Source organism: Purpureocillium lilacinum (assembly GCF_023168085.1).
Source record: "Purpureocillium lilacinum CBS 284.36 DNA, scaffold_2, whole genome shotgun sequence".
Lineage (NCBI taxonomy): Eukaryota > Fungi > Ascomycota > Sordariomycetes > Hypocreales > Ophiocordycipitaceae > Purpureocillium > Purpureocillium lilacinum.
In genome coordinates, this window is record NW_027072112.1 from 744648 (window position 1) to 769052 (window position 24405).

The 24405-nt window shown below is 60.9% G+C and overlaps 7 protein-coding genes across 7 annotated transcripts; 5 read left to right on the plus strand and 2 right to left on the minus strand.

Annotated features, from left to right (window-relative positions):
• Window positions 1-666: 666 nt before the first annotated feature.
• Window positions 667-1960, plus strand: PLICBS_002047 (deoxycytidine monophosphate (dCMP) deaminase; the record flags this gene model as incomplete). The annotated part of the gene is made up of 3 exons (XM_065599942.1): window positions 667-688; window positions 760-1844; window positions 1916-1960. The coding sequence occupies 3 exons, from the start codon at window positions 667-669 to the stop codon at window positions 1958-1960; spliced, it is 1152 nt and encodes a 383-aa protein (XP_065456014.1).
• A 4128-nt stretch (window positions 1961-6088) lies between these two features.
• PLICBS_002048 (uncharacterized protein) lies at window positions 6089-9648 on the plus strand (the record flags this gene model as incomplete). The annotated part of the gene is made up of 2 exons (XM_065599943.1): window positions 6089-8887; window positions 8947-9648. The coding sequence occupies 2 exons, from the start codon at window positions 6089-6091 to the stop codon at window positions 9646-9648; spliced, it is 3501 nt and encodes a 1166-aa protein (XP_065456015.1).
• A 1007-nt stretch (window positions 9649-10655) lies between these two features.
• PLICBS_002049 (uncharacterized protein) lies at window positions 10656-12280 on the plus strand (the record flags this gene model as incomplete). Its single annotated transcript, XM_018321673.2, has 2 exons — window positions 10656-10907; window positions 11051-12280. 2 exons carry the CDS (start codon window positions 10656-10658, stop codon window positions 12278-12280), a joined length of 1482 nt encoding a protein of 493 aa, XP_018179152.2.
• Window positions 12281-13308: 1028 nt separating this feature from the next.
• PLICBS_002050 (NADH:ubiquinone oxidoreductase 24) lies at window positions 13309-14514 on the plus strand (the record flags this gene model as incomplete). Its single annotated transcript, XM_065599944.1, has 3 exons — window positions 13309-13437; window positions 13655-13978; window positions 14149-14514. The coding sequence occupies 3 exons, from the start codon at window positions 13309-13311 to the stop codon at window positions 14512-14514; spliced, it is 819 nt and encodes a 272-aa protein (XP_065456016.1).
• A 265-nt stretch (window positions 14515-14779) lies between these two features.
• PLICBS_002051 (uncharacterized protein) lies at window positions 14780-16438 on the minus strand (the record flags this gene model as incomplete). The annotated part of the gene is made up of 1 exon (XM_018321675.1): window positions 14780-16438. The coding sequence occupies one exon, from the start codon at window positions 16436-16438 to the stop codon at window positions 14780-14782; it is 1659 nt and encodes a 552-aa protein (XP_018179154.1).
• Window positions 16439-18259: 1821 nt separating this feature from the next.
• On the plus strand, window positions 18260-19797 carry PLICBS_002052 (uncharacterized protein; the record flags this gene model as incomplete). The annotated part of the gene is made up of 2 exons (XM_018321676.1): window positions 18260-19267; window positions 19321-19797. 2 exons carry the CDS (start codon window positions 18260-18262, stop codon window positions 19795-19797), a joined length of 1485 nt encoding a protein of 494 aa, XP_018179155.1.
• A 452-nt stretch (window positions 19798-20249) lies between these two features.
• On the minus strand, window positions 20250-22961 carry PLICBS_002053 (uncharacterized protein; the record flags this gene model as incomplete). Its single annotated transcript, XM_018321677.1, has 1 exon — window positions 20250-22961. One exon carries the CDS (start codon window positions 22959-22961, stop codon window positions 20250-20252), a length of 2712 nt encoding a protein of 903 aa, XP_018179156.1.
• Window positions 22962-24405: the final 1444 nt, after the last annotated feature.

A 24405-nucleotide genomic window follows, 5' to 3' on the forward strand; every position in this document is an offset into this window, starting at 1 on the left:
CGGTCTCTGGCCTGATAAGGTACCTTAATCATCTGCCGAAGATCTAGCCGTCTCCAGCGCAGCTATTTGTCCACCCGGTGGTTGTGTAAATGCGCCTGTTGCACTTCTAATGCCGGGTAACTTGCCAGCGTTACCACTACTGCGGAGCAGTGCGGCAGGAACACAGAAGCCTTCTACGTGCGTCTATTAGCAGCCCAGACATCTGCATGTACCGGAGCATATGTGCGATATCGCCAGGTCAGCCCCTCGCCTGCTCCAACCCGGGGGGGCGACATCGGGACCCAAGCCCAGCATCTTAGGTCGATGCCATAAAGCGCCCCTTCAGCATAGGTTGCTCCAGATGTCACGGATCGAACAGCCATGCAACGCATCAGGAATGCATAACTGGCGCATGTCCGTCAAGGACGGACGGTGTACGCGACAATATACTTTACCACACCCGTACCCGATGGGACCTGGCGGCGGCATCCATCTACGTCAGCCGATGGACCCTTAAAACTATGTCGCGTGTTTGCGCGACAACCCCCCACATTTTTAACTGCCGACGCCTCACCCACGCGTCAAGCCGCGCTTCTCACCGCGACACCTGCTGCACGAGGCACAACGAGACCCCACGTCGCGCCGTTGAACCTCGAAGCAAACACTGGCGGAATTGGAGGGCTCACGATGCTGATTGGAATCTGCGGAGGTGAACACCCAACTTTGCCATTGGCCATCACCGTTGTTGACCTGGACGCTGACGAGCCGGCTATCTTGCAGGCATCTGCTCGGGCAAGAAGACGGTGGCCCAGTATCTGGTCGAGCACCATGGCTTCAAGCATCTCTATCTCGCGCAAGCCAACCCAGCAGAGCCTCCGCCCGGCAACGAAGAGTCGAGCTCGCCCTCGCCACCGCCAGCGGCCTTCAACGGCGCCCTGACGTCGAGCGCCCTTGCCCCCTCCTCCCCCGTCGACTCCGACACCAAGAACCACGCGTCGACGGCGTCGCTGGCGCTGCACCCTCGGTCGTCGCCGCCGCCGCCGCAGCACTACACGTTCGCGTCCCCCGAGGCGCTGCTTGAGTTCGTCACCAAGCGCTGGCGCAGCCGCTTCGTCACGACCGACATCCCCACCGAGGCGGTCCTCGACGTCTTCGTCCGGCGGCCCTTCTTCCTGCTGCTGTCCGTGGACGCGCCCCTGACGGTCCGCTACCGGCGCTTCCAGCGGCGCGCGCTGCGGCCGGGCGACGCCGACGCGGGGCTCGACGAGTTCGTCGCGCGCAGCGACGCGCACCTGTACGACGCGCACGAGGGCTTCCAGCCGCTCATCTCGCGCGCCTCGGTGCGGCTGCTCAACACGTCGAGCTCGCTGGCGCACCTGTACGCGACGCTCGGCAAGCTCGACATCCCGAACCCGGACCGCCTCCGGCCCGGCTGGGACACGTACTTCATGGCCCTCGCGTCGCTCGCCGCCCAGCGCTCCAACTGCATGAAGCGCCGCGTCGGGTGCGTCCTCGTCGGCCGCGAGCGCCGCGTCATCAGCACCGGCTACAACGGCACCCCGCGCGGCATCCGCAACTGCGCCGACGGCGGCTGCCCGCGCTGCAACGACGGCAGCGGCTCCGGCGTCGGCCTCGCCACGTGCCTGTGCATTCACGCCGAGGAGAACGCCCTGCTCGAGGCCGGCCGCGAGCGAATCAGGGACGGCGCCGTGCTCTACTGCGACACGTGTCCGTGCCTGACCTGCAGCATCAAGATCTGCCAGGTCGGCATCAGCGAGGTCGTCTACGCGCAGGGGTACAGCATGGACAGGGAGACGGCCGCTGTCTTCAGCCAGGCGGGCGTCAAGCTGCGGCAGTTCATCCCGGTGCGTTCATCTCTTGATATGGTCCCCCCCGCACTTGCCGGCGCATGTGCCGCATACTGACTCGCCTCTAGCCGCCCAATGGGCTGATACACCTTGAAAAGATGGAGTTTTACTGATGATGCAGTACTCGTACCTACATAATACCGTATCGTGCAGGGAGTGTGAAATGTTATGAGGCATCGTTATGTGGGCCAGGCAGCGCATATGCATAGCATGGGTCACACAAAGGCTCTGGAATTAAGCGGCATGAAATAGTGAGTTTGCGAAATAAGAGAAGCCGTTGACTCCAGTTGAGTCGTCATGCGCATGTGTCAATCTTGAATTGTTGCATCGGGCTGCGCGTTGCCCCCGCCGTGGTTGGGTGTCGGAATCTGGTGCGGATGCCCTCGCACGCATGCACAATTCCGCCGAGCAATGCGCTGGTGCGGGCCCTCGCGGAGACACCACGGGCTCGGTATAATTGACAACAACATCCACATGTCAGTCGTGGTTTCTGGCATCCAATATTATCCTCCATGCGCACGCATCATACGTGCTGTCGCTGTTTCCCGTCGCCATGTCTGGCCGGGCAAGGTCCAGGGTAACGTGCCCTCAAACAACCTCGTTGAGACGCACGGCCCGACGTCGATATCGACACCACCATGCCAAAGGCTGTCCTGGCACACAATGGACCGACTGTAGCGATACGAAGTACAAGTACATATGTCCGTACGAACAAACACGCCATGGCTATGCGTGAGACTGGCGTGCACTGTCAACCTGATGATCCACATATGCACCGACACGCCCGTCCAGTTTGCAAAGCCGAGGCCGGGGGCCGGAACGCTCGACGTCGCATCTTGGCCACGGGCCGCATGCTGCCTCGATCACAGGGCGGGTTCAACAAGACGGCGCAGAGAAAACGGTGAGCACGGTGCCATGTGCCGGTGAGTATTTTTCTCGCTAGCTGCAGCACGCTCGTTCGATAAACCCACGGCGCCCATATGGCGGTCAAGCAGCAGACTCAAGATTCTCCACATGAGCGCAAACGTACACCGGACGGCGTGTGCAACACAGCAAGGATGGATGGGTCGGCTGAGTCCTGCGCGGCAGCACAAAATTTTCTTCGTCGTGCGGAGCACCACTGTGACATGCATTGCAGGTTGGGCATTGTGCACTCGTCTCGTCCTTTCTCGGGCACGGGCCAGGCCAGGCCGCCCCCGGTCACGAAGATGCACGTCAAGGAGTTCGTGTCAGTCTGCCGGTTGACCCCAGAGCCTCATCCACGCAATCGACACGACGATAACCTTGATCAGAGGATCAGAGGATCAGGCAATCGGCATCAACAGCGAGGCGCTGGTTGCGGGCTCGCTTGGTCGTGGGTCCCGACCCCGGACTATCGACGGGGAAGCGAAATGAACTTGCAAGGGGAAAGGGGGCTTCTTTGCAGAACCAGCATGAAGAAATCCCACGGCGTCAGCGCGCCGGCCGCCTTCATAATTAAATGCAATCTAATGCGCAATCTCGAAACCCCGTATCACTGCGCAGTGGAGAGCTTGGATAAAAATTAAAAACAACAACCCGATGGCGATGTTTTGTTGTTTGTTTTGATCATCAGAAATTGCCACACCACCCTCGACACGCGACCATGGGGGTGCGCAGAACTGATGCCAGCCTGGGCACAGCCCTGGGGGAGGACGGACGAGGCAGGGGACGAGGCAAGGGGGGCTGCAGATGCGCAGTGCAGTGTGCGTCGAGCAGAGCAGAATAGAGCAGAGCAGTGCCACGATGCGAGCGCTGCAGTGCAGCAGCAGGTCCCACGGACACAACATTGGCCGTGTGTTTTGCGGGTGCCTGGGCTGGCTTGGCCTGGCCCAGGGACGAGGTTGGTTGGCAGTCGATGGGTTGACGTGCGCCTGGCGAAGACGTGCGACTCGGATGCTCGGCCTGAGATCCGCGAGACGCCCTTCCCTCCCGCTGCCAAACACGCAGGCGGCAGGATAACGCACTGCCGGGGAGCGAGGGCCTCGTGGACGGGTGGCGGTGGCGAATCGCGCGACACTTGGACGACCGGGTCTGAAACCGCCTCGTGATCGACGACACATGTCATGGCCAGGCGCTGGGTTGGCAGGCGACATCTGGCCGCCCGACCTCTGCGTCTGGCCTGGCCGGACCTGGCAAGCCTGGCCTGGCGGTCCAAGATGCCTCCAGCGGGCATTGGGGCCTGGCGATTCCATTGGGGCGATGGGGAGGACGGACGGCGGCATGGCGGATGCGGTCCCTGGATCCTTGGACCCTGGCTTGCCTGGCCTGGCCTGGCAGCGCGTCAGTAGGTGGGTCGCGCTGTGCTTGTGTGTGCGTGAGTGCAACGGCGGTGGCCGTCCAGACTGAGGCCAGGGCAGGCCAGGGCAGGCCGTTGCAGAAGCCGCGCTCAACAAGTTGCCCTCTGCTGTTCTGTCTCCCCGCCGGTCTCAGAAGCGGCGGGCCGCGGGACGGTTCGAGGCTCTGGTCTGGCAAACGCCGTCACAGAGTTCACGGGATGACGGGGTCCCTGGGGTGGCCGGGCCCATGAGTCGCACAAGAGCCGCAGACAAGGAGCTGCTTGTTATTGTTCGGAGATCGGAAGCCAGTGGCCAACGGACAGACCATTGTGCGTGTCTCGAGGAAACAAGGAATGCAATGTCTCGAGAGCGTGGGCAGTGAAGGAAAAGGTCCCTCTGCTCTGGTCTGGCCGGCGTCTCGTCCTGGTGCCTACGAGTACTGTACTCGCAGCTGCCACTGCTTGCCGGGGAAGCACTTGACGCGTGAAGGACAGCGTACAGCAGCAGTTGTCAGTTGCAACCAACTGCCTTGCTTCCTTGCTTGTATGTACGTACGTGCAGTACAGTACCTTGGGCAAGGTACATATGAACCGGGTGGCCCAGACAGGACCGCCCGCGGGGCCGCCAGGCATTTCTATTCGTGCTCGTACTTCGAGCAAAAAAGGTAGTACTGTACATCCTACACGCAAGGTCCAGTGCAGCGACAGGAAGGCACTCGAAGGCTCCAGCGACACCCCAGCACCACAGAGAGAGGGGAAGGACGGGGAGACAGTGAGAGGGGGGGGGGGGGGGGCGGCCAGGCTGGGCAGGGTGTGAGGTTAGCCCATAGCCCACCATCCCACAGCCCACTCTCCCCGCCCACCGCGAAAGACGCGTCTCAGCGCGTCGCGCTAGCCCGTTCGGGTAAGACGGTAAACAAATGCGTCACCCGCGATTGCGCCCACGCACCTGCCCGCCGCCCGCTGCCCGCTGCTCGCCAGGCGCGCCCGGCGCACGCTTGCCCCGACTTATCGATCGCTCCTGCCGGGCGCCGCCCAGTGTCCAGTCCCTCCCTCCATCCCAGCCAGTCCGTCCGTCCATCCATCCATCCATCCATCCCTCCATTACGGCAGAGCCCTTTTTTCCCTCGCAGACTTTGTACCTGCATTCCAGTTCGCCGCCTCTGTGCCTGTTGGCTTGCCCGCTGCTGGATTCCCTCTCGCACCCGACCCCGAGCCCTGACGAGCAGTCGCAACCGCAGCCTTGGAATCATCGACGCCTTTCCCGCGCGCGCGCGGTATGTGTTGAGAAGGGGAGCGTTGTCGCGCATCGAGTTGCGTCGAGTCCGCGGTAGGGGTTCGCATTCACGCAGTGTCAGCACACCAACACCAAAAAAAAGGGTCGTGACCCTCGCTCGCGTGTCCACGACGAGAGTCAGCGCGCAGCAGCAGACCAAGCGCTATGTGGTAGCTGCCTGCACCTAGTTGTACGCCATATACGCCATTCGCATTACGTCGCACCATCAACCACTTTGGGAGCGCCAGCCTGATCCTGCCGCTGCCACGTTTGTCTCTCCGATCGCCGACGGTGCGTCAGCGCCGCTTCTCTCACCTTCAGTCATCATTCCTGCAAGTCATGGGATAGGGCTGCCAGAGTGGCGAGACAGCCTCTGTTCGAAACTACACTCTTGCCGAACCCTGGGGCGCCATCAACGACGCCCATAACGACGAATCCGCCCGAGCAACTTGACGTTTCGCGCCGGACAACCTTCGCCCCGATACACGCAACGGCCGACAAACCTTATCGTTGTTGTTGCCCTCGAGCGACTTCAGACGACAAGCACGATCTTCACGTATAACTGCTACTGCTTGTACTTCTACCCCTCCACCTGCGCCAACATTCCGCACCGAAACACACCCTTCTACACAGCAGCCAACACCTGCATTCCATTCCTGCGCAGTCACAATGTCTTTCTCTAACGGTGTTGGAGGCACGCTGGCACTGCCATCGCCCACGCACGCCCATCACATGGACGTGACGCCAGGCATCCGCAGCCTGCGACGCTCCATCTCGAGATCGCCTTCCAAGTTCTTGTCTCGCGCAAGTTCGCAGAGCTCCGAAGGCTCTCAGCAAGCTTCACCACAGTCGCCCTGTCGACGCTTTGGCCCAACACCACAGCGACCGCATCTGGCTCCCTCGCACCCGCAGACGGCTCCTCCAGCCGTGACTTCAGCGCACGCGTCTACCTCGCACCAGTCCTCGTTCACGCCGCAGCGCACAAACGTCCGGCTGTCACTTCGCTCTGCCAAATCCGCAAAAACAGCCTCGCCCTCGCGGCCGCTCGCCAGAGCCCGCGTTTCCCCCAGGAGTCCTCTGAAACGAGCCTTGAGCGCCGCGCCGGACGCGACCAACGTGTCGTACACGCCTTCGCCTTCTCCGCCGTCGACTGCTTCTCCCGGGCAGGAGAACACCGAAGCTACCTTTGGCACACTAACCCGCAAGAGTTCAGACCGGCCTGCGCGCCATAGCGTGCACATTGACGTTACCGGGATTGCGTCGCAGTATTCGTTTCTGAAAGCGCTGGACGCCAACAACGAACCGTACATGGTAACGACGACGGGCGCATTGAAGCGCAGTGATGCGACAATGAACTTGGACCACCCTCATCAGGGCAGCCCTGTTGCCAAGCGACGCAGCTTGCATGGGATTTCAAGCTTCACACAAACGGATGACTTCAACATCTTTGGCACCAACACGAGCAGTTCCCACAACTTCGACATTCACGAAGACTCTCAACCCGAGTATGAGCTGGCGGGGGCTGTGGAAGGCGGTGTCGACGAGGAGGAAGGCATTGCTGCTCGCGATCCCCTATTCTCCCCGTCACCCGTTTCCAATGTGCCGAAGCGGTCCTCCTCCCTGCGCAAATCCACCTTGCAGCAGCGACATGGCGACAAAGGTTCTTGGGGAAGGAGGACGGGCGAGCGTCAGCTTGCACAGCTGAGCGCCGAAGCAGCGACACCCGTTCGCAACAGACCCCGTCTGTCGACGGAGCATTTCTTGCCCCCGCAAGTCCCCCGCGACAGTCCCTTCTCGTCCGGCACACCGCTGCCCAACGCATCGACGCACGGCTTTGATGCCAAGGGCCACCAACCTCACCCTCTCTCGAAGTCGCTCACAACATCAAACTCTGGCAACAGCCTGACGGAGGAGCCGTCTAGCGACGCACCTGCCGTCCAGGCTGTGGAAAAGCCTAAACCACACCCATTCTCTCGTTCGTTGCCGCTCAACGCAACGCGACCAACAGCCCGCTCGATGTTCGACTATCCCAAGGCCGTTGCGACACCAAGTCAGTCCAATCAGCTTTGGTTCGGAGCCTTCAACTCGACGGGACTCATTTCCAAGGTAAATCGCAACCCGGAGGATGATGAGAAGAAGTTTGCGCCGCCAGACACACCTTGCAAGAAGCAGTCGAATCCGTTTGCGACCTTTCCCCCAATCTCGGGGAGTGCAATCAAAAGAAAAGGCAACAACCGGAATTCCTTTGCTGGCGTCCCTTCTACGCCTTTCAACAGGCCATCGAGTCGTGGGGCAGACACCTTTGGCCAGCCTGGAAAGGGCCTCTCCATCTTCCAGCGCGGTTCTGCGGCGAAAGGGTCTCGTCGTGGCAGCCTTCTCAGCCTGGAAGGCGAAGAACGAATGCTCTTTGGCGAGTCCAATGAGCTGTCCAATGCGCTCGACGGGGACATACCGCCCACGCCCACCAAGAACACGCTCACTCCCAGCTTGAGCAACCTCAGCGAGCAGTCGCTCGAGAGCCCGAGCGCGAACCGAACCTTCACCCTCCCCCTTTCGGCCGCGAAGCCTGCTCCTTCGCGTGAGTCAACGTGTAAGTCGAATCTCGACGTTGTCAGCGAGTCGACGGGCGGGGACGACGAGGCGCCAACACTGTGCGCCAGTCGGCCACCGACCATCGATCGCGAACCGTCCCCTACCCCCTGCTTGGCGCCGCGGCCGTCATTCAGTCGCTCGAGAGTCCACAGGGGTATCATGGCACCGTCTCCGCTCGCCCCTCAGACTTCACTATTGTCCGTACCCCGTTCGGAGAGTACATTTACTAAACTTGCATCTGTTGATCCAGCGAGTCCTGTTGACGGGCGGCGGACGCCCCAGACTCCCCAGGAGAGCTTGCTGCCTCTCGATACCAGCCGGTTGTCCATTTCTCAGGAGTCCGACAACCACCGAGAAAGCAGCATGCCGCCTCCCGTTACGCCCACAGCGGGCCGTGACTTTAGATCATCTACCAGCAGCATCTTCGTGACGCCAATCAATGGTCGCACAGGCAGCGTCGACGTCGACGCGAGCCTGTACTCGCGTTTTGACAAAGTCGAACAAGTCGGCCGCGGCGAGTTCTCCACGGTGTATCGGGTCACCAAGCTCGAGCACGCCAACGTGTTCTCGGAGGGCAGCTTCACACCCAGCCGCAGCCCAGCCAAAGGCCAGGTGTTTGCCGTCAAAAAGAGCAAACAAGCCTACCATGGCCACAAGGATCGGCAGATCAAGCTGCGAGAGGTCTTCGCCTTACAGGCGCTTACGCATGCCGAGCATGTGGTTCAATATGTCGACAGCTGGGAACACAATTTCCACTTGTATATACAGACAGAGTTCTGCGAAGAGGGCACACTGGACAAGTTTTTGGCCACTGTGGGATGCGGCGGGCGCTTGGATGACTTCCGCATCTTTAAGATCTTGCAGGACCTGTGCTTGGTGAGTGGCTGCACTCTCCTGCCTGCTTGCAACGAGCGGTTCGCTAACGCTGGGTACAGGGATTGAAAGAGATCCACGACATCGGATACATGCACCTGGACATGAAGCCGGCGAATATTCTCATCACCTTTGAGGGAGCTCTGAAGATTGGAGACTTTGGCCTCGCCCAGCCCAGTACGTCGCCAACCGAAGAGGTCGACGTGGAGGGCGATCGCGAGTACATGGCGCCGGAGATGCTGCGAGGAAAGGCAGGCAAGGCCGCCGACATCTTTTCACTGGGGCTCATGACGCTGGAAATGGCGACCAACTGCTCTCTGCCGGAGAATGGCCCTACTTGGGTCGCTCTGAGGTCGGGCGACCTCTCCGAGGTTCCAAGCCTTACATGGAACCCATCGATCGAGGTGCAGCGTGACGCGACGGGCAACCCGACGGGCCACAGTGACGAATTGCTGGACGAGGGCTCCCACAGCGCCAACAACCTCTTCGGGTCACTCAAGCGGTCGGAGCTGCGCCAGCCGCCCGAATTCATGGTGGAGTCTTTCCACCCTAGCTCGCTCGACTCGATCGTGAGGTGGATGACAACGGAAGACCCGGCGGAGCGACCCGAGATCCATCGCGTTCTGGAGCTCGAGGGCCTGCGCTGGGTCGCCGAGCATCGTAATGCTCCAGCCACAGTCTACGAAGGCAGCTGGGGCCCGGCAGAGATGATGCCTGTTGCGATTGCCTCTCTGGATGGCGACACGGAAATGACGGACGTTTGAGCGACAGTTGACAGAGGAGCCGGTGGACGCGGCTCCGCAACGGTCTGGAGATTGCCACTTGGCAGCATTGGACCAGCTGGCATCGGGAACGTCCAGCATACGTACTGGAAAACGTACAGGTGGATAACACATGGGAGTTTGGCGAGTCTATCACTGGGTCGGCGCAGGGAAGCAACATATCCTGTTTGAAGCGATGACGACCCGAAACTTTGCTTATACACTACACGACGAGGCCACGACACACGACGACAAGATATTTTCCTTTGTCTGTTGGGATGTGCCCTTCTGCGGGCTTTGGAGAAGCGGTTGGGATCACAGAGTCCCCGGCCAAAGATTCTCACGAAGCGCACTGCGTTGGGGGGACGCGCATCTCTGCTTGGTGTCTGCCTTCAGAGGCAGTGTCTCAGTCGAGGGGTGGCGGGGGAGGATTGCGTCTCAAAGCCGTGAGACTGCGTGTACAGAGTAACTTTTATGAGTACGTTGAAGAAACGCGGCCGGAGCACTGCATGACGATCTCAGCAGGGGCAGCTCTAGGCCATGTAGGGTTGGAGGACACGGGGTAGCTGTTCAGCGGGAGGCATCGGTAGAGCTCGTCGGGGCAACGTGGATGTCGAGGGCGATGGCCTCGAAGCCGGTCTGATTTGTTGCTCACGATTCTCACGATGAAATGGACTGAGCATGTTATGACTCACTGAGAGGCTTGCGTGATGCTTTGTTTGCCACTGAATTGAATGACCAAGGCCGAGTGACTTGCGCGTCTTGGTCGTAATTCGTGACGTGCGTGCCAACGACGACGCGATGGCGGCGGTCTGGTTGCCGTACCCTCTTACCCTTTAGCAGGTGATGAGGGGCTGCCGCTGGCTGCGTTACAGAGCACCAGCCGTAACAAGCAACCGCCGACATCAACCTACCTTTGTATTTATTCATGCCCTCTGGCCACTCGATACTCTTGGTGCACAACCCTGCCTCCGCCGCAACACATTACGAACCTGAGGTGAACCGACGCAATGACGGCATCATCGTTACAGGACGGCCAGGCCGAGCTGCCGACGCCGCGCAGCACGCACTCGTACTGGCACCGCGACCCGTCCAAGAAGCTGCTGGGCCACCGGACCACCACCGATCTGCCGCCCACGGCGGATGTAGTCGTCATCGGCAGCGGCATCACGGGCGCCTTTGCTGCGCGCGAGCTGGTCGCGGGCGGGAGGTGCGTGCTGATGCTCGAGGCCCGGGAGGCGTGCTGGGGCGCGACGGGGCGTGTAAGTCTTTGCCCGGCCTGGAACAACCCCCCCTCTTTGCCCGGACTTCCTTTCTTTTCGCTGCCGATTGTGTCTTGCCTTGATTCGCTTTTCCTTTTCGCGGTCCGACTGGGTGGCTGGCTGAGCTGACGCCGGCATCGCAGAATGGCGGCCATTGCCAGCCCATGATTTGGACCAGCTCCGCCGAGGTCGCTCGCTTCGAGCTCGCCACGTTCAACCTCATCGACGAGCTCGTCGCCCAGCATGACATCCCGTGCGACTGGCGTGTCGTCGGCGGGATGCACGCCATCTTCGCGCAGGACGTGCTCGACGCTGCGCAGACGCAGATGAAGCGCCTCCACAAGCACGAGGACCTCCGCGACAAGGCCGTCCTCATCCTCGACAAGAAGGAGCTCGCGGCGCAGCGCATCCCCGAGGCCTTGGGCGCCGTGTATCAGCCCAAGGCGGCAAAGTGTTGGCCGTACAAGCTGGTGGCCTGGCTGCTGGAGCGGCTGCTCGACGAGAACGCGCCGCCTGCCTTCAACCTGCAGACGAAGACCCCCGTGGAGCACCTTCAGAAGAGCGGCTCCTCCTGGATCGTGCACACGCAGAGGGGCCAGGTCTGCGCCAAGGATGTCCTCCTCGCAAGCAATGCGTACACGTCGTACCTGCTCCCCAAGATGACGGGCCTCATCCTTCCCGTCCGCGGGCAGGTCTGCGCCTTGGAGCCACCGCCCGGAGCCGCGCAGCTGGCCCACAGCTACGTCTGGCTCGAGGGTTCCGATGCGTACCTGATCCACCGCGGCCCCGAAGACACGCAGGTGAGAGGAGACGAGCAGGCGGGTGTCCACTCCCGCCCGGTGGACAGGTCGCTCGTGGTCGGGGGCCAGCGACTGGCGGCGCCGGGCTGGGAAGAGGGCATCTCGCGAGACGACGCGGTCAACCCGATTCTCAGCAAGGCGCTGCACGGGTCACTGGCGCACACGGTCAAGCTGCTGCCCGGGGACAAGGAGGACCCCGCGAAGCTGCGAGCGGCATACGAATGGACAGGCATCATGGGGTATTCGCGCGACAGTGCCCCCTGGGTCGGGCGCGTGCCGGCGTCGCTGGTGAGCGGAAGCAGCAGCAACAGCAGCAGGAGCAGCAGCAGCGTCGTCGACGGCGAGAGTGAAGCCCAGGGACTGTGGATCAGCGCGGGCTACACGGGCCACGGCATGCCGGTGGCGGCGCGATGCGGCGTCGCGGTCGCGGAGATGATGCTCGGCAAGGAGGGCGGCGTGAAGGTGCCGCGGGGCTGGGCGCCCAGCGCGGAGAGGGCGGAGAAGGCACGGGGCATGGAGCAGCCGAGGACCAAGGCCGATATGCTTAGGATGCTGCCTGCGGAGTTTGAGTGACTTTTGGCACGAGTTGGGGATGCATAGAGTGATGGTGCAAGAGTCCTAGCGGGTATACACGACAATGGAAGCAGGCGGTTTGCGAGAATGTTGCGATTTCACAGGGAACACACATCAAGAAGCATGATGTGAGAAAGCTAAGCACAGGCCCCGAAGTGCGCATGATGAATGCCAGCGTGGGCAGCCTTGGTGGTTGAGTGAAGTCGGGTCGGTCTTGAACCAGCATTGGTCGTCTGCGACGGCACACCGGAGGCGCTGCTGCCCATGGCCCATGGGGCTGCTCAGGCAAGCGTTCATTCGAACGAACCGTTCAGGGGCCCATTCGACCAGTTTACAGCGGCCGTTTCAAACTTGTGGTGAAAAGGCAAGGGAAAGGATGTCTAATGCTTGATTGTTCGAGTGCTCGTGCAGGGCGGCACGGAGAGGCAGGCTTCGCCGCTTCACCAGTGCAGATGGCAGCCAGTGGCGACACGTTAAAGCGGCAGCGGGAGACCCTTTTCGCTGCCACTTCCGCACAGAGGGCGCGAGTATGACTGATGGAGATGAGGAGTCTACAGGCGCTTGGAAGACGCTCGGTCAATGATTTTGAGAAAGAGTGCCATATTTCGTGTGGCCGAATTGCACTTGCCCTTCTAATCCCTCGGCCGCAGATACATATGCGGCTGCGGTGCCGCTTAGACGACCGTTTTTGTTTGACTCCATTCTTGGGCGGTAAAATGTACGCAAGTGGCCGTCCACCATTTTGGCCAGATGAATACCCGGTAATCACCCGAGCGCCCAATCAGCGGCACCCATTTTGCAAGCAGCCACCACCGGGACCACGGAAAGCGATTGATGGAGTCTCGTTGACATTTCGAAAGCTTGCCTCCATCCAGAGTCCGACCGACCCTCTCTCCTCTCGCCCACGTCCGCCCGTCCGCCCGTCGCCCTCTCCTCCGCCCCAATTGACCTCCCACCCCCGCGACCGGGTTCTTCGTCACGAATTTCCGCCTCTGCCAAAACCGCCCGACAAACAAATGGCGAGCAAGATGACGCCCTTCCTGCTCCGCGCCTCGCTGCGGACGGCGGCCTCGCGCGCTGCCGGTGGCCGCCGCGCCGTCTTCCAGGCTCGCGCCATGTCCGTCACGGCCTGCCGACCGAGCGACACCCTCCAAGTGGTAAATTGACCTTCCCGCCTCCCCCTTTCCCCTCCGGTCCCCCCCCGGGGTCCGTCCGCCGGGCCTCCCCCGCGCGGCGCGGTGCGATGCCTCCGCGCTGGCGGGATCGACTCGGAGCGCCGCTGGCTTTGCGCTGCGCTGCGCTGCGGCTGGGCCCCTTGCCTGTGCTTTGTTGAGGAAGGAGCCTTCAAGTTCAAAGAAAGTTGGCTGACTCGAGGGCCGCACGCGCGCCCGCGCCCGCTCCTCGCAGCACCGAAACAGCGCCAACAACAACCCCGACATCCCCTTCAAGTTCAACCAGCAGAACGAGACCATCATCGCCGAGATCCTCAAGCGCTACCCGGAGCAGTACAAGAAGGCGGCCGTCATGCCCCTGCTCGACCTCGGCCAGCGCCAGCACGGCTTCACCAGCATCAGCGTCATGAACGAGGTCGCCCGCCTGCTCGAGATGCCCCCCATGCGCGTCTACGAGGTCGCCTCCTTCTACACCATGTACAACCGCACCCCCGTCGGCAAGTTCTTTGTCCAGGCCTGCACCACGGTACGTTTGCCCCTCTCTGCGGTCTTTCTTTTTCTCTCGGGCTGTTCTTTCTCTGCCCCTCGAGGCCAAAACCACACGGTGGGCCGGCCGGAGGGCGTGGGGGGCCGTGAAGACTGGCCCGGCAGCGCTCCGGACTTGGTGGGCTGACCCTCTCGATCTCCTCCTCCCAGACCCCCTGCCAACTAGGCGGCTGCGGCTCCGACGCCATCGTCAAGGCCATCACCTCCCACCTCGGCATCAAGCAGGGCGAGACCACCGCCGACGGCCTCTTCACCTTCATCGAGGTCGAGTGCCTCGGCGCCTGCGTCAACGCCCCCATGATCCAGATCAACGACGACTACTACGAGGACCTCACCCCCGAGACCACCGTCGCCCTGCTCACGGCCCTCAAGGAGAGCGCCGCCGCCGTTGGCTCCTCCGCAAAGGTCCCCGCCCCGGGCCCGCTCACCGGCAGGCAGACGTGCGAGAACAGCAACGGCCAGACGAACCTGTTGGACGAGCCGTGGGGCGTCGAGAAGACGAGGTCGGACCTGTAGAACATTGTGTATCGTTGGGACAAGGTAAACGCTTGGGGCGTGGCAGGCCGGGAACCTGCATGGGGTCATGAAATCGGCAACGGAGAGCGCCGGTCTCATTGTACATAACGCTGTTGAAATACCACCAGGTATAGACGAGGTTTTACGCTTTTAATTTCCTTCCGACTCTGTTAGACAATCTCGCCATAAAGGCCGCACAAGACGTCCCTGATCCGCTGACAACAACACAAGCAGCCCTGCCCGTGTGAACTTCATGCGTTGGTCGCTAATTGCCCAGCCTCAAGATCCAACCGTCGCCTATGCGCTTGTTGTCCTCGCCCAGACCTCCCCAGAAGACGATGCCGCTCTCCTCCACGTCCGTCATCGGCGCACTCGCCAGCCAGCCCCTGGGCGCCGGCTCACCGTCGTCCGCCTCGTCGTCGTACGGGCCGGTCGGCACCTTGACCCACCTGCCCTCGCCCGTCTTCCTCCCAACGGCCTGCAGCATGGCATCCGTCAAGCTCGCGGCAGACATGCCTAGCGGTGGGACCTGGAAGGTCCACACGTCGCTGTAGAACGTACCCGCGCCGGCGTGGCCATCGGAGCTGGGGCTGTGCTCGCCCATGCTCAGCACGAGGTACTCGCGGCCGCCACCAATCGTGAGAGCCTGCAGCGAGGCGACACTGCGGGGCGCGGGCCAGGATTGGACAGCCTGGATCGGGATCTCGGTGGATGAGGCGTCGATGTTGTTGGCCAGGATGGTCTGCCACCCGCCAGGACGAGCATGGATGGAGATCTCGGCCTTGGTCGTCCGGTCGTTAAACGTGCCCAGCTCAAGGTGTAAAAAGTCGAGCTGCCCGCCAATCTCCTTTTCTCCGTCGAAGCCGCCAAAGCGGAAGAGCCTGCTCTTGCTGATGCAAATCGAAGTCCCACCACGGGATGGGCCGGGCGCCGCAGGAAGCTCCATCCAGGTGCGCGCGCGAACGTCGAAAGCCCACAGGTCGCTGGTGCGATCCCCATTGGCAAGACAGCCAGCATGGACGAAGAACGTACCATAGCCGTCAGACTCCTGGTCCACCGCATCTTCCGCGACGTTGCCGACGATGGGATCCTGGGGAATGCCGGTACGCGTCGTGTCGCCCAGCACCCACTGCCGCCAGGTCTTGGCCTTTGGCGGCGGCGAAGAGGCTGGATCCTGCGGGTGGTCGGTAGCGGTTGCGCAGTGATAGCTGCGAGGCGCTGGGTGAGGAATTATAGCACCGCCCTTGACAGCCGGGACCGGGTCGAGGAAGGTCCATGTGGAAGAGCGGGTGTCGTAAACCCAGACACGGCCGGCTTCCTCGAGCGGCTTCATGTCCGGGCCGCCTCGCCCACCAAAGAGGAAAATGCGCGACCCAATGACAGCCGTGGCATGGCCAACTCGAGGGGCGGGGACGTCACCGAGGTCTGGTCTGACATCCGTGGCGGGCTCCTTGCCCTTGCTCAGCAGGCTCTCCTCGAGCGGCACGTCGTCAAGTCCGGCCTTGGGAGTCACTGAGCCCTCCGTCTCTTCTTCGCGTTCCCGCTCCGTGTTCGGCGTCTGCTCCTCCGGCGCCGCTGGCTTGGCCTTGACCTTGTAGTAGTCGGCACCGGCGCTGCTAAAGGGCAGGCGGATGACGTGCATGTCGTTGTCGACGGGCTCGCGGGGGTTGATCTCGCCGCCGAAGACGTACGCCGAGCCGGAGACGACGTTGAGAGAGTGGGAGGAACGAGGCAAGGACGGGATGTCGATGCGTTCCCAGGTGCCCTTGAGGCCGTTCTTGTCCTTTGGTGACGACGGGTGCGACTCGGTCTGCGACTGGCGCCGAAGCAAGGGCATCTGCATCTGCGGCATTGCGGGGAGGTTCTGCTGGACCTGCTGCATCAGGTCGGTAGAGCGACGCTTGAGCTTCGTGAAGGGCTCCATCTTGGGCGTGCTGTTGCGGGCGCCCTTGCTGTACACAAGTCGTCAACGGCGGCAGCGCGTGAAGCGGAGAAGGACTCGAGCAGGAACTGTGGCGGCGGTGCTGCCTGTTGTTGTCGAAGCGGGAGGGTGAGAAAATGACGTATGTAGAGCATCAAGCTCCAGGGACCCGAAAGCGCGCAGAAAGCGACTCGCACCCAGGCAGCTCAGCTCGGGCAGCTCTCTTTGTCCAGCGCGGCAGGCGTCGTAATAAGCGGAGGCTTAGCGGACGGACCAGGGCTATGGTGGATGGCGCTGCAGGCAATTGGGTGCCCTGCTTCTCCATCCGCAGGGAATGCAGGCCGGCTTTCAGCCATTGGGGCTCAGCAAGCATGGCACCTAGTCTTGCCGTTGCGGGCGGCTTTGCGGGGCGCCGGTGAGGGTTCAGGAACGGCGGCGGGCTGGCCTCTGGGACTCGGGCTGCCCTCTGCATGGCCAAACACTGCATTAAAACTTGGCGCGAACAGTGGAGCTGCGGGAGGACATGAGATGGATCGGCTCGCGGGCTTGGCATCTGGAGAACGGGCTCGTGCTTGCCTGGGGGAGATGTGAGACATGCCTGCAAGAGTGCAGCTGACTTACCTTGATGTTTGTAGGTGTCAAGTTGGTGATGAATGAATTGCCCGCGGGCTTGGCCAAAATGTAGGCTGTTCATCTGATGCCGTCGCGCAACCGAAGGAGCGCCCCTGCTCTTTCCTCGTTCCCGTTCCCGTTCCCTTGACTGCTCAGCGGACAAACAAAGGCAGGTGCGCACTGCGCAGCACTAACTTACTACCTCCAGGTACGTGCCACTGGCGATGTTGCGACTCGCTACTGCCATTCTCGGTCAATTCATCAACCATGCCACGCCGATCCACGCCCATCTTCCTCCCCCAGGCCCTGCATCATCGTAAAAGCCTCGTCGTCAAATGACCTACACTACCCATCGATGCGTCTCATTTTGGCCGCTGGAGTCTGCCGTCGACAGACATAGAAGCCCACATCGCCGCCGCCCCTGCCTCCACTGGCAGTGGCACAGACCCGCAGCCGAGTCCGGCCCCGCAAGGGCCTCGGGGATGCCTTCACGCTCCGACCATAACCTGTTTCGTTTCATGGCTGCGTCCACCAAATTTGGCATTCCAAGGCGAACAGGTTGCCGTCACTTACTCGTCCTAGACAGGGATATTTACACTTTGCAGGACATGAGGCACGCGACTGCCGTGGGCACCACAGCCTGCAGCGATGGGCTTGCACTGCCTCCGGCCGTTTGTTGCCTGACCGTGCGACCGTTGGTTCGAGGCTGCTGCTGAGGTCTGGCCCTTCCCGCAAACCTCGTCTCTGCCTGCGGATCCTTGTCTCGCCCGCAGCTGAATTGGCGGTGCAGTCTGCGTGATGCTGGTCAGCCCGTCTCCGTGCCGAGGCCGAGGCTCGTGGCAGATGCAATGAGCGCAGCAACTGCATCGGCAATGAGTCGTCAGGCCTTCTCGTGGCCTACTTCTGTCGGCAGCCAAAACGGGTGGCGCTCAATGGCGTCTGTACGACAAACCTCGCGAGATGACGGCCAGCAGACCAACGATGGTCCGGCGCTTATGCACGTCCCCTGTAGCTCAGCAGCAGCCGCGATGCCACCCGTCCAGCCTCGAATCGAGACCGGGAGAGCCTCATAACGGAGTCCCTCCCGCCTCAGCCGCGCGCCGTATTTCATGCTCGAATGCCCCCGCGTGGCTTTCGTTCCCAAGAGCTGGCCTGCGACTTCGCACCCACACTCTGACAGCTGCATCGTGATACGCCTCATGACCCGCGACCATGGAGGACATGTACCAGAACTTGAGCTTCCTTGACCAGTGGAAGAACGGTTCTACAGACGAGACATCATTCAAAGTCACCGAATTATGGCTCCAGAAGACCTCAGGCAAGATCTCGGCCAAGGGTCAGACCGTCGAGGCTGGGGGCATCAACCGCTGGCTGTCTCAGCGAACCCGTGGCTTGGGTGATCAAGAAGAGTCGGTCATCCTGCGAGTCATTTGGGCAGACGTCAGCGTCCAAGACAAGACCATCAACATATCCGAGGCGGTTCGAGACGAGCTGCTCGACAAGTTGGGCCTCAAGCTCGCTCACGGCTACTCACGTTCCCTCATTTCAGGCGTCACAGCATTTCCGCCTCGCTCCTCGGACCCAGCCCTGGACAGCCGCGCATACTCCATCTGTTACATCCCTAAACTTGCTGCGCTGTGGTCACATACCCGCCCGACCATGCCAGATGGGCCGCCTCCCATCACAAACTGCATCATGTTTGTCCAGAAAGATGAAAAGGCGGGGCTGCAGCAGTGCCTCAACATGACATGGGATCTGAATATTTGCCGCAATCCCATGTTTCCCGCTTTTGCCCTCGCCCTCCTCCTAGGCACTCAGATTGACAAGTCCAACGGAGACATCAAAGTCCAGATCCGCAAGGTTGAAAAGCGCACGGGTTACTCGACGTTCACCAGCAGACAGGCCGACAAGCCGGCCGAGGAGGAGCTGGGCGAGCTGTCCGCCCAGACTAGCGGGAGTGCCGCCAAGCTTGCCAGCACGATGAGGAAAACGAAGAGCCTGGAGAGAGTGCTGGACTGGATCCTGAAGATGATTGCCGAAGAAGAAGGTCGCATGCAGCAGATCCAGACTCAACGCGGAGGGACCCTTGCTGGAGAGCAGTCCATGCAAGAAGGATGCGATTTGCTCAAGGCCCATGTGGACATAGTCAGAGAACGGTCAAAGAATCAGTTCCTGGACACCGAGTACACTCTCAAGAGGACCGAGGTCCAGGTGGACGCGGTGAGGAAACGTTTATATCGTCGTGCGCTGCCTACCTGCTGACACGTCAACAGCTCTTCAGCATCATCACCCAGCAAGACAGCCTCCGCAACCTTGCGCTCGCCCAAGACACCCACACAATTGCCTATCACAGCTATCGGGACTCGTCGTCAATGAAGACGCTCGCCGTCGTGACCATGTTCTTCCTCCCCGGCAGCTTCATCTCGGCCCTCTTCTCGACGGCGTGCTTCGACTGGGATGCGGCAGACAAGCACGGCGGCGACATTGGCGTTCGCCCGACGCCCCAGTTCAGGCTGTACTGGGCCATCACGATACCCCTCACCCTCATTACGTTTACCCTGTACTTTCTCTGGCTGTGGATCCAGAAACGCGACAGGGATCGCATCCTCGAGGACAAGGCGGCGCTGCGTCACGCCCAGAGCGAGAAGGAGCGGAACCTGGAGGAGGCCGAGGGGCACTACCTCTTGCGGAGGAGGCAGACCATGGACCCGAGGCTGCAGACGCTGTACAGCACGTGGAATACCAAGTAAGGCCGTCGGGCTCGGGAGGGTTGTCCGGTGCCCGCGTGGTGGAGCGTTCATGAATACATCGGCCTGTGTAACTTGGCGAGTCGGACGTGTGTTGCGTTGCCACGTTGCCGTTTCATAATGTGTGTACACAGTAACGACGCGATGCAGGTATGAGTGGGATTTGGGGGAGTTGCGTAGCCAGCCCCCAACAATGAAAGCGATGACATATCACATGAGCCAAGTCACAGCGAAGGCAATGTGTGAATCGAGTTGTTCAAGTTGGTATTAGAGAAAATCGGGTAGGTTTGACGATACTTGAAAGCTGGACCAAAGAATATTGCTCTCGGTATCTCCTCTAGATGACAAAATGGACGATGCAATGCTCTGGTATCTAGTGGTTGTACACTGTACAGCACAAATGAAAATGGAGGAGTAAAAAAGACAGATGGGGACGACTTGTGGCTTTCATATCTTCACAGAAACACCTTGAAACTCCCACTCCCGTCCGAGAGGTGGTTCCCCGACTGGTCCCTGCTCCACGTCATGGGCAGCGTCGGCGGCTCGAGGTCTATCGATGAGGCAAAGCCGCTCTTGTTGCGCGGCATCTGCGCGGCGCTCGAGTCCTCCTCGTCGCTGTCCTTGGGGACCAGGCTGATGGACGGGCGTATCGGCCGTGACGGGAGGGCGTCATCCTCGGTCCACTGGCTCGAGGCGGGCTCCGGGCTCGCTCGCTCGCCTGGCCGGGCGCCGTCCCTGGCGGTGCTTGGCCGGGAGGGGTGGAAGGGTGCCGACTCGACGAGGGATTTATACGAGGGACTCGGGCGGCTCGTCACCGTGCCGCGGTTGCCAATGACGCGCCAGTTCTCCGACGAGCCAAACGAAATGTCTGCCGTCAAGTCCCTGCTCAGCATGGCCGAGTCCGCATCGTATAGCAGGCTAGACTCGGCGGGCCGGGAACCCAGCACTGCCCTGTCGGGTTTCCTCAGCTGGGATGCCGTCTCGCCGACCTCACTCTCGGCTATCGTCTCCCAGTTTGGCGCGGATGGGTCCTCTGTGAGCACCGTCTTCTGCATGCTCTCGAATCCGGCTGGCAGCGCCGCCGAACTCGAAGTAATCGTGGAGCGGGCATCCAAGCTCTGATGCGACCCGATTCGCTTAGGTGGCTTGTACGCAATCGCAGTTCCAGGCGGCACGCTCTCCATGTCCGCTAGTGTAGGTATGGTAAAGTCCAGGCCTGACCTGAAATCGTCGTTCCGGGACTCGGCGAGGAAGCTTGGCGTAGGCAGGATCTGGTGTGCAGGTCCTGCAAAGGTCGCTTCTGACATGTTCGTCCGCGCAGACTTTACGCTTCGGGCCGCAGTCGTCGCGGCGTCCCCCTCTACCGTGATCCACGATTGCCTGCCATCGTCGCTGGCGGAGCCGTTTAAGCTCCGGCTAGTCGCGGTCCTGACTGAGGAGGCGAGGAGAGCTCGCGGCATCTCGGTGTCGGAAATCGGTCCCAGAGTCTCCGACGACGGTCGCAGGGATGAGTGAGAGTTATCAGAGTGGACCACGGCGTAGCCCTCGTTGGGGGTCTTGGGCATGTGAGTCTCCGTGTGCGCAACACCAGCCATGTCTTCAATCTCGCGCATTGAAGGCTCCGAGCCGGTGCTATGTGAGCTGTTGGGAACCGGGTTCGAGATATTTCGGCGATACTTCTTGGACAGATAATTATTGTGGGCGCGTCGCCGCCGGAAAAAGCAGACCAGGGCCATTAACAGAACGGTAATGAAAATGATAGGGATGATGGTGGCCAGTAGAATCTGGCTCGTACTCATATGGCCGGAGGTCGGGGCATCTGTAGAGTCTGCGGAAGTTGTGTTGGTTTGAGTCGGCGCTTGCGTGGCGGAAGACGATGTCGCAGAAGCTGTTGTCATTGTTGTAGTAGTTCCATCTATAGCGAGGAAGTCTACACCAACTGTCTCTGTCTCCTTGAGAGAAGAGCTCCTCGACGAAGCCTCAATGGTGAGCTTGAAGGCTCCCTTTGCGGTTTTGGGCACCAGGCCAGAGAGCTTCAGACCGTCGACCTTCAGCCAGTCCTCGTTGGGGCTGGTGGTTACTTTGACTTGAACGTCATCCGGCGTCCGAAAGTATGTGGTCAAATCGACGTCAAAATCACTCCCTGGTCGAACTTGCAGGTCATCGAGGGTGGACTCGAAGAGGCCGGACGCTACGTTGACAATGACGATGACGTCTAAAGAATCGGCAAAAGGGTCGTGAAAGCTGACGGTAAAGTTGGTCGAGTGATCACCCGGCCCTGGGGTGCCTTGGATCGTGAGTGATTTCGGGTCCCAGGAAAGCCACTTCGGAACGTTGCTGGTGGTAACCTTCAAATCGCCTGCACCAACTTGCTTCCCATCCAGCTGGATTCCCCTTTCCAGGCCGTCATAGGTCAGCGCAGAGCCGCGGCTCGCGTTGAGAGTGACAATCGGATTGTCCGCCGTGAGCTTGTGGCTGCCGACAACGATGGAGAAAGACAGTGAGGCGGCAGAGAAACCGACAACATCCGAAGCGACAAGCTGCAAGTCGAATGTCTGCGGTGGCTGAACTAGAGACTCGAAAGGAGGTGTTTGGCCAGAGAATGTCAGGGTGCTGGCGTCGAACTTGACCCACGCGGGCAGGGGACTGTTGTTGCCCGAAGTCGCGTAATAGTTGAGTCCTGCCTTCCCGAAAGTATCTTGGTCGAACTTGAACTTGAACGGCGTCGACGGGTATGAGAGGATGGACGAGGGAGCGGAGAATTTGCCGAAGTTATCGATTTGCTTTGCTAGCGGCACCTGGACCGATGGTGGCGGGCTCCGAGATACAACGACGGTCGCGCTCATGGTTGTCGAACCCGTGCCATCCGTCGCGATGATGTCGACGGGCTGGCCGACGACATCCCCTTTGGTGACATCGGAGGCTCTCGGAGTTCCGTATAGACGTCGCGTGCTGCTCTCGATCGACAGCCAGCTTGGGTGGTTGCCGAGCGAATATGTGATCTTGGAGCCGGAGGTGAAGGTATACGGCGAGAAGGAATAAGAGAAGAACTCGTCTATCCGGGCAGCCAGGGGCAGCTGCGCGTTGAAGGGGAAGGAGATGGAAGGCTGGCAACTTGCCACCCCGGCGAGGAGCAGAATCGCGAGAGTCGCCAGTAGCGACGCCATCTTCTCACGACTGCAGCGCGAGAAAGCGCAAGATGGTGAAGCCGCGAGGGTGCCACGTCGCCATCCAGAGCACGAGATGTTGGGAGAGAAGAGAAGAGGAACAGTCACTGGGCAACCCGAACAGGAGACCGGAACATAGTGAACACGCACATGGGCGCGAGAGGGGCAGCATCTTCAAACAGGGACCAAGTCGATGGCTGGCCGGCCTGGCGATACAGCCCCCTTCATTCCTCAGACAAACGGGCCGCGGGGTCTCCCATTGTGTAGGCCGACGGCGCTATTAAGTGGTCGCAGAGAAATGCATGTCCCATGATGGCCAGAGACGAATGTCTCGTCTTGCATTGGATTCCACGTCAGCAGGGAGGGCAGTCAGAGAGGCAGGGGCGGGACGGGGCAGGCCACATAGTAGCATGGAGTCCACGGGAGGCTGGCCTGGACATTCCAAAGGGCGCTTCCTCCAGACCGGGGAGGTTGAAGGGTGAGACAAGATGGCTCTGACGACGGCGGCTGCCCGATGCTGGACAGCTGTGGCCGCCGTCAATGACGTGACGCCATCGAAGCCGTCTGGAGGTGGGAGACGCGACCGCGTAAATGGATTTCTTGTCCCCCGAAAGATTTAAGGGAGTAGATTGCTGCCGATGGATGTGCTGGCTAGCCTCTTCATGGTCACCGCACTCGCGGCCCACCGTCGAACCCAATTCTCCCTTGCGTCGGAGATGCCTGGGAATCCTGCGCGGCGCTCCGCAGAAACGCATGATAAAGCAGTCCGTTTCATGCAGAAAAATTCAATATCCATTCGACGCTGGGTTTATTTCCTCGCTGGAGAACCATGTCGAGCGCAAGTCGATCGCCGGCGTTGGTGATGCGATCGGCGAAGACGAGCAAACGCCAGCGGTTCAGCGTTGCGACTCGAAAGCCGACTCTCGGTCGGAGATGAGCGCTGGTGTAGCGAGGCCGGCCGGTCGAGTTGATGAATCTCAATCAGACTCATTTGCTCGCCGAGTCCAAGCTCTGGAGTGCTCACAGTCGCGAGCAGCATTGGCCACAGCCTGGCGGACGAAGTCATTTGGCGACACTTGGAAGCTGGAACACGAGCGGCCGCACGTGAAGAAGTGGAACCGCGTCGTCCCATTTTCCGGAGGCTGGGAACACCCAAGTCGCATGATTGCTTCTGATGATCTCGCCCTCGGGCCTTTCATATCGGCGTGTCGTTGCTCGTGGCGATAACAGCCTTGGTGTTGCGGCTCCAGCCAGTCACCTCGGCCCAACGCGCTTATCAAGGTTGTTAGTGCATTTGCAGCGAGCAGCACGACAACAGTAACGACCCCGTGACAGGACCGACGATAGGCTGCACGGGCACAAGAGAGGGTCTGGACCGCAGTCCAGAACAATGAAGGCGTGCGAAAAATGAGAGAGGACCCTGAAGGAACCACAGGGACCTCTG